Source organism: Branchiostoma lanceolatum, chromosome 3 (assembly GCF_035083965.1).
Source record: "Branchiostoma lanceolatum isolate klBraLanc5 chromosome 3, klBraLanc5.hap2, whole genome shotgun sequence".
Taxonomy (NCBI): domain Eukaryota; kingdom Metazoa; phylum Chordata; class Leptocardii; order Amphioxiformes; family Branchiostomatidae; genus Branchiostoma; species Branchiostoma lanceolatum.
In genome coordinates this window covers 24,124,444-24,137,655 of record NC_089724.1, presented here as the reverse complement: position 1 = coordinate 24,137,655, position 13,212 = coordinate 24,124,444, and the positions used below count along the sequence as shown (strand labels likewise).

Below are 13,212 nucleotides of genomic sequence, written 5' to 3'. Positions count from 1 at the left end.
AGGTTGAAGTGCATTCCATGGAAAAAGTGAAGAGGGAATCAAGTTTACGCTTCAGAAAAACTGTCTATAATAAATTACGCCTAAGTCAGGGAGGGACCGTGATGCTTTAGGCACAATTTTCTGCCACTTCACTACGAACTACATGTACGTGACATGAAAAAGCAATGGAAATTAGAATTACTTACCTCCGCCATACACGAACGGGCATGTGAAGGGGTTGCCGACCGTCTCTTTAGTGTGTCTTGGACAGGGAACGTTCGATGACAGGGCCCAGGACAAGTAAGCCATGGTGGTAACTCTATCTGCCCAGTTGGTACGCAGATGACTAGGTGGTGTTCGGATCAGGAAGAAACTAATGGTGCTTGTAAAAGACTTGTCCGGACAGGCTCAGTTTTATCGTCACCGTCATGATCTGGATTAATAACTAGAAAGAGTATCGTGCTGTGGTGCTCCTTGACAGCTTGTAACAATATCTGAACAGTCAAAAGAATTAGTTTCGTGCAAGCGATCGTGGTTTTCAAGTCTCTCTTCTGCGTAAGGACTGACGTCCGATTCATCCAAACTATCGTTACGGTAGTATTCAAGTCCTCCTTTCGTTAAAGTGCCATAGAAAGCAAATTTCCGCTATTAGTCACAATATTTTCAGAAAAGTTCAAATTTTACATGATTAATTCAGAAAATGTCCTTTCACTGGGACTTGAAGGGCTGACGTATGATTCATTCAAACTATCGTGGTCTTCAAGTTTCCCCTCTGCGTAAGGACCGATGTCTGATTCATTCAAACTATCGTGGTCTTCAAGTTTCCCCTCTGCGTAAGGACCAATGTCTGATTCATTTAAACTATCGTGGTCTTCAGGTTTCCCCTCTGCGTAAGGACCGATGTCTGATTCATTCAAACTATCGTGGTCTTCAAGTTTCCCCTCTGCGTAAGGACCGATGTCTGATTCATTCAAACTATCGTGGCCTTCAAGTTTCCCCTCTGCGTAAAGACCGATGTCTGATTCATTCAAACTATCGTGGTCTTCAAGTTTCCCCTCTGCGTAAGGACCGATGTCTGATTCATTCAAACTATCGTGGTCTTCAAGTTTCCCCTCTGCGTTCGGACCGATATCTGGGTCATTCGAACTATCGTGGTCTTCAAGTTTCACCTCTGCGTAAGGACCGAGGTCTGATTCATTCAAACTATCGTGGTCTTCAAAGCGGCCTTCAGCGTAATGACTGATCACAGACACGTTCTCACAACCATGACCTTCAAACTGCCACACTGTGCACCGAGTCACCCCTTGATTATCATTCGATTCTTCCACGTCATCATTTTCAGTGGCTGGGCAGATTCTGTCCGTTAAACACCAGACTACGCTCATGGCAAACAACAAACTTGAAATTGCTGCAAAAACGAGATTCCCATTGATGTCTGTATCGAGACGCCTCCTGGTGGTGAGTGACACAGTGCTCATGCGTGAGGCTGACATGGTTCGGTGGGTCGTACTGCTGTGGGATGTTGTTGGTGAGCGAGTGAAGCCCGTTTGTTTGATGACCTCAAAGCTTGTTGAGAATGATCCACTTTCCGAAGAAACAGAACAAATGCTTTTCCAAAACGCAAACGTTCCCGAACCCTGAAGCGAAAGAGTGAATGCTGACTTCCCCATGTAGTTATAACACAACTTTTGTTGCCCGGATTCCATCCTACATTTTGCCCAACCCTCAGCCCTTAGGTTGGTTACCACTCTCACAGTCAGGCTACCGACTGTCAGATTGGAGTGCGTGCTTGTGTTAGGATTGTTTGTTATGTTCATTGAGTGTTCTGAACCATCTGGGAAGGTCCAAGACACCTTAGGCCGGTCTTCCCAGTACACGCTACCAACTGCTTTGTACTCCCCTGACTCATGATTTTGTACTACGTTCGTGATTTCGACAAATGGTGCCGGACACGGTAGTGCACTGGTGTTGACTCGCACAGGAGGACTTTTCATCAGGGACGAGGCAGGGCAACTTTTTTGGAGGGATAGTATTGAGTGTCGGCGTACGTACCGTATACGCCTCCAGCGCCTCCACAGATGTTCATACAGCCAGCTGTTAGCACACGTACAGCGCAGGGGATTGTCCGGTAACATCATGTTTAGTTTTAAGTCTTCCCTCCCTGGATACACGGCTGCAATAGCATTTCCCTTTACCATTACTGATATACTTTTGGGCGACTTAAACCAAATTCCAGACAGATAAGTTAACTTGTTACTCGCCAAGTTCAGTATGAACAGTTGCTTGTTTGAATGAAACGCACCATTTGCAATCCAGGAGATTTCGTTTTGTTGCAGATATAATTCCTCCAGCTGTTTCAGTCCAGAAAACATTCCGTCGCTGACTGACTGAAGCTTGTTGTCAACGGCAAAGATATATTTGACTGACCTCGCTTCTTGTAGTACCCCAAGCGCAATATAAGAGATATAATTTGCACTTATGTCCAGCCATGCCAGCTGCAGGTCACGCAGCACGCCGGGCGCCATCGTCAGGATTCGGTTGTCCACGAGAAGAAGGGACCGAAGTGCAGGTAAGCCAAGGAAGGCGCCATTCTATGATGTAAAAAATGTATTTGATAGAATATGAGGGGACGGCGTGAAAAATACCCATCCTATCATTCAATTTATCGTTTAGTGTTACTAACATGTACTAACAAGGGTACATAACTCTGCAACCCTGAAAAGATACCTCCAAACAGATCTCTAACCCAATGTCCTCCGTAAAATGTACGACTAAACTCTGCATACCCTAGAGGTGTTGCACTAGGGATCTCTCAAACCCACTGATCTTTCAAAGTGACGGATTTATGTAACCCGTCGGATTAATGTTAATTGATGTTACGTCGCGTGTAAAAAGGAGAAAGGTGTGATTATTAGTGCTCAGGAACAAAAACGTTCACTCTAGATCTGAGTTTAGATTTTTTTATCTATTCTAAAAAAAATATCAGTAGAAATGAGAGAACTGGAAATGATCCACTTTCCTTAAAAAATGTCATATATATCTTCATATTACTTGTTGTTTCGTTCATATCTTGGGTCTCACACAGCACTACGAGTGTTCTGTAGTCTCACCTCCAGCCACGTTATGTTGTTTCCCAACAGCAGCAGCTTCTCCAGACCCTCCATCCCTGCAAACGTGCCGCTCCGTACAGCCTGAAGGTTGCTCCGCCAGATGACCAGGGTGTTCACCTGTGTCAGGTTAGCAAACGCCCCTACTTCTATTGTCGTTATCTTACAATTCACTAGCCACATACTGCATTTAGTACCACACGGTATCTTTGAGAGAGAAGTGACATCAGAGGTATTCAGTGTACCAATGTTGTGATCCGCTATCAAAAGTATTGTTTTGTCTCGTTGTGAGGGACTCAAAGTGACACTGTGGAATTCACTTGGGACAGAGTCACTTGACACACCTAAGCGACGTGTACAGTCAAAACAGGACGTGAAGGTCGGGAATAGATGGATTTTCTGGAAAGGTCCTGCGTACTCATGCAGAGAATATTCGGCTTTGCTCCATCTGGAACTATACCCAGCAATGTCATGCCGGTACATTGATCCATCAATACGATTTCGACTGTCACCAACACTACATCTCAGCACGGAAACCTTCTGACAGTGTTGCCAGTCCCCTGCCTCTACACACGGCACGGTCAACCCTACAACCAACATTAGATAGAACCTCACTACCCACTTTACTGGCATACTGACAGTAGCACAGTCTCAAATCAGTTATCACAAACCTCCAATGTTATCTGTCAAATTGACGAAAATGATTCCAACACAGGTAAACACAAGAACACCAACAGGTGCTGCCCTGAAGTGGTCGTTCGCACACTACCTGTACACTTTGAGAAGTAGCTTCGAGACTTCAGCACGAGAGCCCAGGCGAAGAACTGCGCAGATTGTAGCACAGAACACAAAGCTAGGCAATCAATATCTCCATAATAATTTTATTCAAAATCTGTATACAGCAGACCCATCAGCCTAGAATTGTGGACTTCTAATCTAACAACCAATAAAATCGTGTTCTTTTTTTTTAATTTTTGAAAGATAGCCAATCAATATCTCCACTGATAGTTTGTATACAGCAGACTCATAAGCCCAGAATTATGTACTTCTAATCTAACAAAAAAAACATGTTTGTGCTTAATTTTTGAAAGATAGACAATCAATATCTCCGCTGACACTTTGCATACAAGAGACTTATCAGCCTATAGAATTATGGACTTCTAATGTAACTAAAATATTTTTAAAAGATAGCCTATCAATATCTTCATATGGAATTTTGTATACAGGAGACTCGTGAGCCTACAAGTATGGACTTCTAATCTCATTACTAATAAAACCATGTTTGTTTTTAATTTTTGAAAGATAACCAATTAATTTCTTGAAAATTAAATTTTGCATACAGGAGACCCATCATCATAGAATAAAAGACTTCGAATCCAACAACAACGATAAACATGTTTGTGTTTCACCTTTCAAAGATAGCTAATTACTATCTTGAAAATGAAATTTTGTTTACAGGAGACTCATTAGCCTAGAACTATGGACGTCTAATCTAACTATCAATGAAATCATATTTGTTTTTGTCTGGGCTGACGGGAACAGACTAATCATAATATCACCCAACATCTTGTAACCATGGTGACACAGAAATATTTTCACCACGTCGGAGACCCATAAATATCTAAAGAGTGACATTCTTTATTACCATACAGTCATAAGTATCTTTTTTATATGCTAACAAACGGATTGGCAGAACAGGAACTGTTTTAGTAAAGAGCTTACAGTTTATATATAACACGTCGTTGAAAATGACATTTTTTTGTTTTGTTTATTGAACGTCACAGATTTTAAAAAATCTGTTAAGAGCCGGCAACAAAAACCTAATATGTCTATAAGGCCGGTTCCTCAAAAAACATACAATGAAACTAACAAGGAAATATATAAGAAAAACCGGAAATGTAACAGGTCTGTCATTACTGAATTATCATTCACCAACCAACTGTATTTTGTACTACATACCTGGACATGGAATCGGCAATATTCAGAATGCCACATTTGCCAAAGAGACTCTAATATAATACAATCGTTAAACATTAACTCAACACACGCTTAGAGGTATTTCTAAGAATCCGTATAACCTCCAAGTATACAACAGCGTTTCATAGATTGCACGATTATACTTTCATTAAAGCCGTAGCCAAAAGATTCAAATGAGAGCAACATTAACTAAACTTTCCGAAGTTAAAGAATCGCTCCACTTGTAAGTTGATTAAACCCCTCTACCTATATTACAATGATGAAATAAGATGATAGACAATGAGGATTGTAATAAGTGTAAATGTAGTAAAGTCTGTACAATTGTGTCAACTGCAACCAAATATTTGACATCTTGGCGGTGTGGAAGGCAACAGTCAAATGTCCTTTCTGCGCCACCCTTTCCTCTCTCTACATCATCCTGAAGAAAAACAATAAGATAGACACTGAAATAAAACTTTCAAAAGTAAATAGTATGAGCAAGGGACCTGAAAAAATAGTAACAAAATGTAATTAAACATTTTCAGAAGTGTCAAAATGCAGGAAGAATTGTGTTGGACTCTAGAAATGCTTTTAGTCCGTCGTTCGTTGTGATCATGATTTCTGGAGGACTGGGAAGCTAGTAGTGATACAGAATCTGTCATGATTACTCATTTCTTGCAGCCCTTTAGAATCAGTCATACAATACGATAGAAAGAATAGGTTTTCATCGCTAAGCTGTTAGTCAAATGATTTCACATGTGAACGACTGCAAGAGGCATAAATAAAAGACAATTGAATCGCAAAACACCATACACAACACACCTCTTAAGTTGTAGGCTATTCAGCCAGGCCAGAGGACCGTTCCGCAGCCAAACCAACCACACGGGGATACCTTCATCTTCATCATAACTGTGAGGACGAGATATCAAAACCGGACGTTCTGCTGCAGTACATAGAGAAGCCGCTAAGGTGCCCAAATTATGTCCATTGAGAAGGTATACAGACACCCCGTTGCCGAAGGTGCATATGATTAATACACACGCATACATAAAGTCTCCCTCTATTGAGGGATCCAAAAAGAGACAAAGAGATAAACAAGAAATGATAGAACATCCCTTATTAGTGAGAGAGAACTATGAACACATGGTTTTACAGCATGTATGAACAATATATACAGCACTAAATACTGGGTCAGGACATCTCGGTTGGGGCCGTACACATATTTCCGAAGGGACGTAACATGGGGGTCCCGTGTTCCAGGAGGTCACTCGATCACGTGAAAGGGGAAAGACTAGCAACCCTTCCCTGTAAAAATAGACCCTGCTCCTGAAACAGCAAGGAAGCCAGTAAGCACTACAAGGCGAACAACAACATTTGCTATAGCTTACCTGTTGAAGACCCTCGATGCGTACGATGACGTCATTGTCAACAGAGAGATGGGGGATAGTAGCGCATGCGCCAGACGGGGGTTCATGATCTCGGTGTAGCAGCTGACAAGAACGCCGTCCACTATCATGGAACCGCTCGTGGTGTGGGGACAGTACAGGCCATGGGTCCAAGTCCAAGTGATCTGAGGTAAGGTATGAAATACTATAATACCACAACATTTGGATCGCCCCTGAGGCATCGCAAATGACATTGCAAGGACATACTCCATCTGATATACTCCATCATGTACAGTTTAAGGAAAGCAAAGAATTATACCAAACAATGGTGTTCGAAGTTGTCCATTTTATGGGTGGGGTGTGGTTGGGGGCTCTTTAGAGATCAATATTCAACTCGAATCATCATATCGTTATCATCCAGATTTTAACGTACCCGTTAAATATGATGAATATGTATAAGGTCAAAACGTCAACGTCAATGTACATACGTGAGAACAAAGAGGCACCCCACTGATTTATTTACTTGGAGAGAATCAAAAATGAAATTAAAGTTCTTTCTATTGGTGTTTTGTAAAACAGATGACAGGTAGCTTGATCGACAAATCCCATTCTTTTCGCAAGAGACATTGAAATTTGATGCCTTGCCTTGACCACTGTGTCCTGGCACAGCACGCCTTCTCCGGACACCACAGTCAGTAGGGTGTCACCGATGTGTACGGCTCGGGCAGGTAGGAGGGCTGTCTCTCCATACTCATCTGCTACGACCAGGAAGTGGCCTGCAGACAAGGTGACGTTCTTGCCTGATTTCGTAGTTATTGACAACGACAGGGCCGTAGCGTCCTGCTTCTTGTGGCTGAATAGATAAACAGTGTCTTCTTGCAAAGTGGCAACGTTGGTCGACCCGATGCGCACTTTCTGTCCGACTTCGACAGAACTCATGCTGACACTTTTGCCGTCCGCTAGAAGAAGATGGGCTGAGCCAGGGAAGCAGGCACCCGTCATCGCCATATCCTTCCTGATTTCTGCTTCGATCTGACGGATGACATTGTTCATGAATTCCTCAGTGGTGCTCTGGTTGATCAACTCTTGGCGAATTGTGTTCTTCAGGTGCTCGATGACTTCTTCAGAACCTGCTCCGTCTTGTTTGGAGCGACGGACGAGTTTCATTGCATCCTCCACCAACCCATCCGGCAAGAACTCTCGATCTCTTGTGTTCCTGAGCTCTTTTATGTACTCAACAAGCCTTGACGCCCGGGCTCTTTCTTGAGTATCCAGAAACCCCTTCTCAAACACCCGTCTCAGATCCTCAGCGTATTTCTTGGCTATTTGTTTGGCTTCCTCCCATGGCTTGTCTGGCTTCAGGTCGGTCATTTCCACTACGACGTTCTCAGGATTTTCTTCTCTGGCAAAGTCCGGAGGCCCTTCTTCTGCGTCTTCAAATGATGCCATGCTACTGATACTATTGAGAAGTTCGCTCATTTCTTCATTTTCTTCTGCCAGCTTCCGGACGCTTTCCCTCGCTCGTTTCTCGGCCTCCTTCTCAATGGCGTCATCTATCTGTTTTATGTACTTGTTAGAGTAGGGACCCCTCATCTCTCCTAACTCATTGTACATCATTTTGTTTATGATCTCCTTGAACCGCTTCAGTTGCTCCTGGTTGCGTGTTGTATCTGCCTCTCTACTTTTGTTCTCGAAGAAAATGCACCTTCCCTGCACCTTCTTTGCTAGATCCTTGAACCATTGAGGATTCCTTTTATCATACAGAAAATGCTCAATGGTCTCGTTGTGTTCTTGAAGCTCTCTCTCAAGATCTTTGGAGTGAGTGAAAAGTAGAAATGCATATTCAAAGAGGTCGGGGCCAAATAGTTTCTCCAGCGCCTTCACTGCATTCTCTTCTTCGGGTGTGAACCTGTTTCCAGCCTTGAAGACGAGAGGAAAGCCGTGCACGCCTTCTGGGACTAGAGCCATGCACTCGGCGATTTCCCGAGGAAGGTTGGTGTCTCTGTCGTCGTCTGTGCCAATGATACCGGGAGTGTCGACGACAACCACTTTTCCATGAGCTTCTGATTTTTCTACCTTCTGACATCTGCTTGTCTGCGCGTGGCCCCTTGACGATGTCTCGAACGCCTTGTTGCCGAGTAAAGTGTTTCCAGTTTCACTCTTCCCGTTGCCATCTTTACCGAGTAGAACTATGTTCATCGTGCTGGGGCCGTCCGATGGTATGAACTCTACTGGTTTCTATAAAATGGTAAGATTAGCAAAGCCTTCCCCGTTCCCCCCTAAAAAACTATCCACAGACTGTTCATTTCAGCAAAATTCGGTCCCAAATTTACTTCGCAAAAATTGTCGCTGGTGGAGTCAATCGGCCATATAAGGACGTTCACGATTCTGAGTACGCACGGGCAAGGTCGAAGGTGAAGTCCCTTCAGACATTCGGCATTGTCATGCAAATCGGCCGACGGAATCTGGACATTTGTAAATCATGGTCGACACAAGAACTGTTAACATGTCAGTGCACTTCACCTCTAGAATCGTGAACGTCCTTATTGCCTAATATCGGAATAGAAGATGCTACCAAGTGTGTTATATGTATCATTTCCCTAACATTGCATATCTTTTAAAAATTGTCAGACCTCAAACGCAGCAAAATTTACTTTGTTGCCATATCAAGACAGACTGTAGAATCTTTGATGTATTGAATGTTTCTTGGACTAAAAGTTGTAGCAGAGCCGCACAGAAAGACTGCATTTGGGCATTAGGATATCTAAATACTAAATCACTGTTTGTTTGTTTGTTTGTTTGTTTGTTTGTTTGATGGTTAGTTTGTTTGGGTATCTGATAAAAGATAACAATTGTATTTTCTGAATTTTTCTAACAAGACGCGATCAGGTGCCAGTCATAGCTTTCCCCCTAACAATTAAAACAAATCAGATGACGACACACGAGAAACATCGAAGAGGAGACAACATTGCATAGAAAACATTTCCAAGGAAATCATAATCAAGTATACGAGGGGTGATCAATAAGTTCTCGGCCTCGCATAGAAATAAGGTGCACAACTCAAACTTCGGGAATGATTATGTAGTATGACGTCTTTAGCAATATCCACCAAATTTCAAATTAATGTGGTCAATACTTTTCAACCGACGTCCATTTAAAAATCAGTAGGTAAGTGGCGAGAAAAGCAAGGTTGAACTGTGATCAGAGCTGAGTGAGTCGAGCTCCTGGTGGCATGAATCAGCATAAAATATTTGAAGACATTGTCAAAATGTTTTGTGAATATTTCCTTCTTATGTCTCAAACGTTTGACAAACATTTCTTTTCTTATTTCAACAAAAAAGAAGCGGATATCTGACATTCAGCAGAGCAAGTTCGCCAGCACACCTCAGGTCGCAGCTCAATTGTCCATGCCTTTATCCTTTTACCTCACTGAACACTACATGGGTGTCGCCTGAAAAGTAATTATCACAATGATTTGAATATTTGCAGACATTCATAAAAGCCTTTACAGTTTAAGACTATTCCCCGATATTTGAGTTGTGCACCTTATTTCTGGGTGAGGCCGAGGACTTATTGATCACCCCTCGTACATCACGAAGACTGTTAAAACATTTAATGATTTGACAACTAACCTGCATTTCCATAACCTCCATTTCTAAGGGAGAAGAGAGAGATGCCATTAGGTAAAATAGCGATAACAAGTAACATATACTGCTGAATGTTAGGAGTAGTACGTCTGCTTTCCTACGGTATTGGAGAAAATGAAACTTTTTTTGAGATTTCTAGTCGTCCTGCTGCGATTATTGTAACAATAGGTGCAGTTTTTGATTATTATACCGCTACTGTGAAGACCGCCATAGCCAAACGCAACGAGACCATTCAAGAAAGATGAGCACCTGTTTTCTTCAACAGATCCGCTAGGTGTTGCTGTTCAGATCCCTCCTGAAGTCCTTTGGTGAACGCTGCAAAAGCCCCGCTCCCTCTCTTGGGTAGCTCTCTAAGTAAAGCCCTGTTGAAATGACGGTCCCCTGCCTTTCCCTCAGCGGCGATGTCTGCCTCTATATCCAGGTTGATGACACCTTCGCTGACAAGGACGGACAAGACGTACTTACCAGACATTTCGTCCACAAGAGCGTCGTGGCACTGCGCTAGGACTTTCTTGTGTATTTCAGACATGGGACCTGCAGTGTACATAGAAAGAGAACAAGTACATGTTTCAACATTTACTGCGACAGGATCATCCGGTCAATAGTGTAAAAAAAGTTGTATTCACAGGAACACCCAACACCCAATCAATAGTCGATAAAATTGTTATTGACAGGATCATCCTGTCAATTCTTATTGACAGGAGCATTCTGTCAATAGCGAAAACATTTTCAGTTGATCATGTAATGGTTGTTTGTACATAACTTTTTTGACCGTGTGTGCACGTCTATCTAACGTTACATGTTCATAGTGTAGTGGCCTACAAAGTGTAGTGGTCTACAAAGTGTAGTGATCTACAAAGTGTAGTGGTCTACAAAGTGTAATGATCTACAAAGTGTAGTGGTCACAACAAAGTTTGGTCATCTAAGCCACAAAAGAAGTCAATCCTTCGGAGGCGCAACAATTGATCAAAGTTCGCGTTGGTTTAATGTTCGCGGTGTTCGAGGTAGCCTCTTCCACCGCGAACTTAAAACCATCGCGGAAATGTTTGTACTATCTTTTACCCGCCTACCACATTGTTTCAAAACCACCGCTAACACTCCATTTCCTCCCTACCGTGAAATTAAATCACCGCGAACGTCTTACGTAAATGTGTCTCCTGAGACTGACGTGCCAAGGAAGTTATCATTCACTTACCGGAGACTTTTACTGGTGACCCTTTGTCCATCTTGATATGTGTGTTTGGTCAGCTATATTTCACTAAAGATAAGAAGGAAATGTAAACAGCAGGGATGTTAACAAACGGGCCAATGTAAATAAAAGCCAAACACACACGTACACACCAGCCTTGTAGTTTCTGTACATTATATTCTTTTATCATCTTCCTCAAACTTTCTACATATAATGTCAACTCTCATAAATCCGCCGCGGGTACCCTAACTCCACCACTCTAAGTTGTTATCGAGGCTTTCTCTTGAATGTCTTGAACACTTGAATATCTAAAGTGCGCATACCTTGCGGGTCAGGGTACTCGTTGGAATTATAAAAGTCTACATTGATTTTCATTATCGTACACAGCATTTATGGTGACTGGTATTTACAATTCACATTCAAAGTTTATCCTTCTTTTGTATTCTTATTTTTCTGTAGATTTCTGTCTTTATCAAAACAGTACGTTCACCAGCCCCCCTACTTTCTGATCTTCTCATGACGTCACGTCACCAAAAAGGGTCTTTTTATCAGTCATTTCTATTTAACCTCCTTGCCCGTATCCACCCGGAAATCACAGCTCTGTTTCGGGGTTTTCTCAATACAGGGTGGGATTTGGACAACAAGTTGGTAGAAAGTTGGCCAAGAATGTGTATTGGAGCACTGGTAATGTCAGAATTGACAAATGTATAGCATTGTCACACAGGGTATACTTTAAAATTGATTTTCGTGTCGACTTTGCGTGGTGCCGCTCAACGTCCGCCATATTGTGTGCTGCGTTACCGGGCATGATTGACACGAAAATCGCGTCTTAAGTACCCTTCTCAACGATGTTATACACTCTCACATGTCCAATGTTATAGTATACATTGTCGACCAACATGCTACTAAATATGGTTGTCTAGATCCCACGCATTATTGAAAACACTTCCGTCCCGCGTTGCGCTGTTACCCCGGTTCTCAGTGAGATGTGTCTGATGAGGTGAATGTGTCATGGCGTTGACCCGGTGTACTAACGACCCCAAAGTTATTATTGGCCACTTTCACAATGAGAGGGGGAGAAGGTTTGACACATCGTTTCGACACATCTGCCTTGTTAAGTATGATGACTCCTTACCTGAACAGAATCATATTAACACCAGAATAACACTTGCCTATCGACAATCACAGCAAGATAACAGCAACCTGGGGTCGTGTGGCGTAACGGCAGAGTGTTCGACTCAGAACCAAGAGGTGCTGAGTTCGAATCCCCCTGACGCCACCGATGTTGTGCCCTTGGGAAAGGCACTTTTTACACGACTTTCCTCACTTCGCCCAGGTGTATAAAAATTAAAATGGGTATGTTGTTATCTGTACGTGGCACTGTTAATATAAGTTATAAAAAACTTGAGTGCAGTGCCACGTCGTCCTTGTCTGTCAAAAACCGAAGTAAAAAACAAACAAAACAACAGCAACCTGGTGCAGTTATAATGACGAAAGACAGCAGGTGCTGTCAGTGAAAAGACTGACCGTTTCCAAAATCTGTATGTCCAGTTGCTTGAGTAACTGTTAGCTTGCGTATCTTACTACCTGGATCGTCTGACCTGCGCTGCATCGACGTATCAAAGTCCAACATGGTTCTGATAATGGTGCTTGGAAAACAGGAAATGGTGCTTTATCTACATGTGTTGTAGTCTTTGAAACATCGCTGGAACACGCAGGGTAAGTGTTCGCTAGGAACAAAATCATGCTGTTAGTGTTACCGTCAGTTCTGGTTTGGCGATTTTATGACTGATTCAAAACTGACAGAACAACATGCAAATGACTGCACTTCGTGTGAGAATGTTTCTGATTCAGATCGCTCCTTCAAAATTTCAGCCAAGTTTCTACGACATAATTAACTGTGAAGTGGGTAAACTACCGGCTGACGTACCTGCTCAGATCACTGTTGT

At 42.6% G+C, this 13,212-nt stretch overlaps 1 protein-coding gene across 1 annotated transcript; it reads right to left on the bottom strand.

Annotated features, from left to right (window-relative positions):
* Window positions 1–3,056: 3,056 nt before the first annotated feature.
* On the bottom strand, window positions 3,057–12,868 carry LOC136429455 (uncharacterized). Its single transcript, XM_066419286.1, has 8 exons — window positions 12,791–12,868; window positions 11,270–11,332; window positions 10,324–10,608; window positions 10,060–10,082; window positions 7,073–8,665; window positions 6,431–6,612; window positions 5,856–5,951; window positions 3,057–3,270 (listed from the first exon to the last, which is right to left on the bottom strand). Exons 2-8 carry the CDS (start codon window positions 11,298–11,300, stop codon window positions 3,057–3,059), a joined length of 2,424 nt encoding a protein of 807 aa, XP_066275383.1. The 5' UTR covers window positions 11,301–11,332; window positions 12,791–12,868.
* Between the last annotated feature and the right edge of the window lie 344 nt (window positions 12,869–13,212).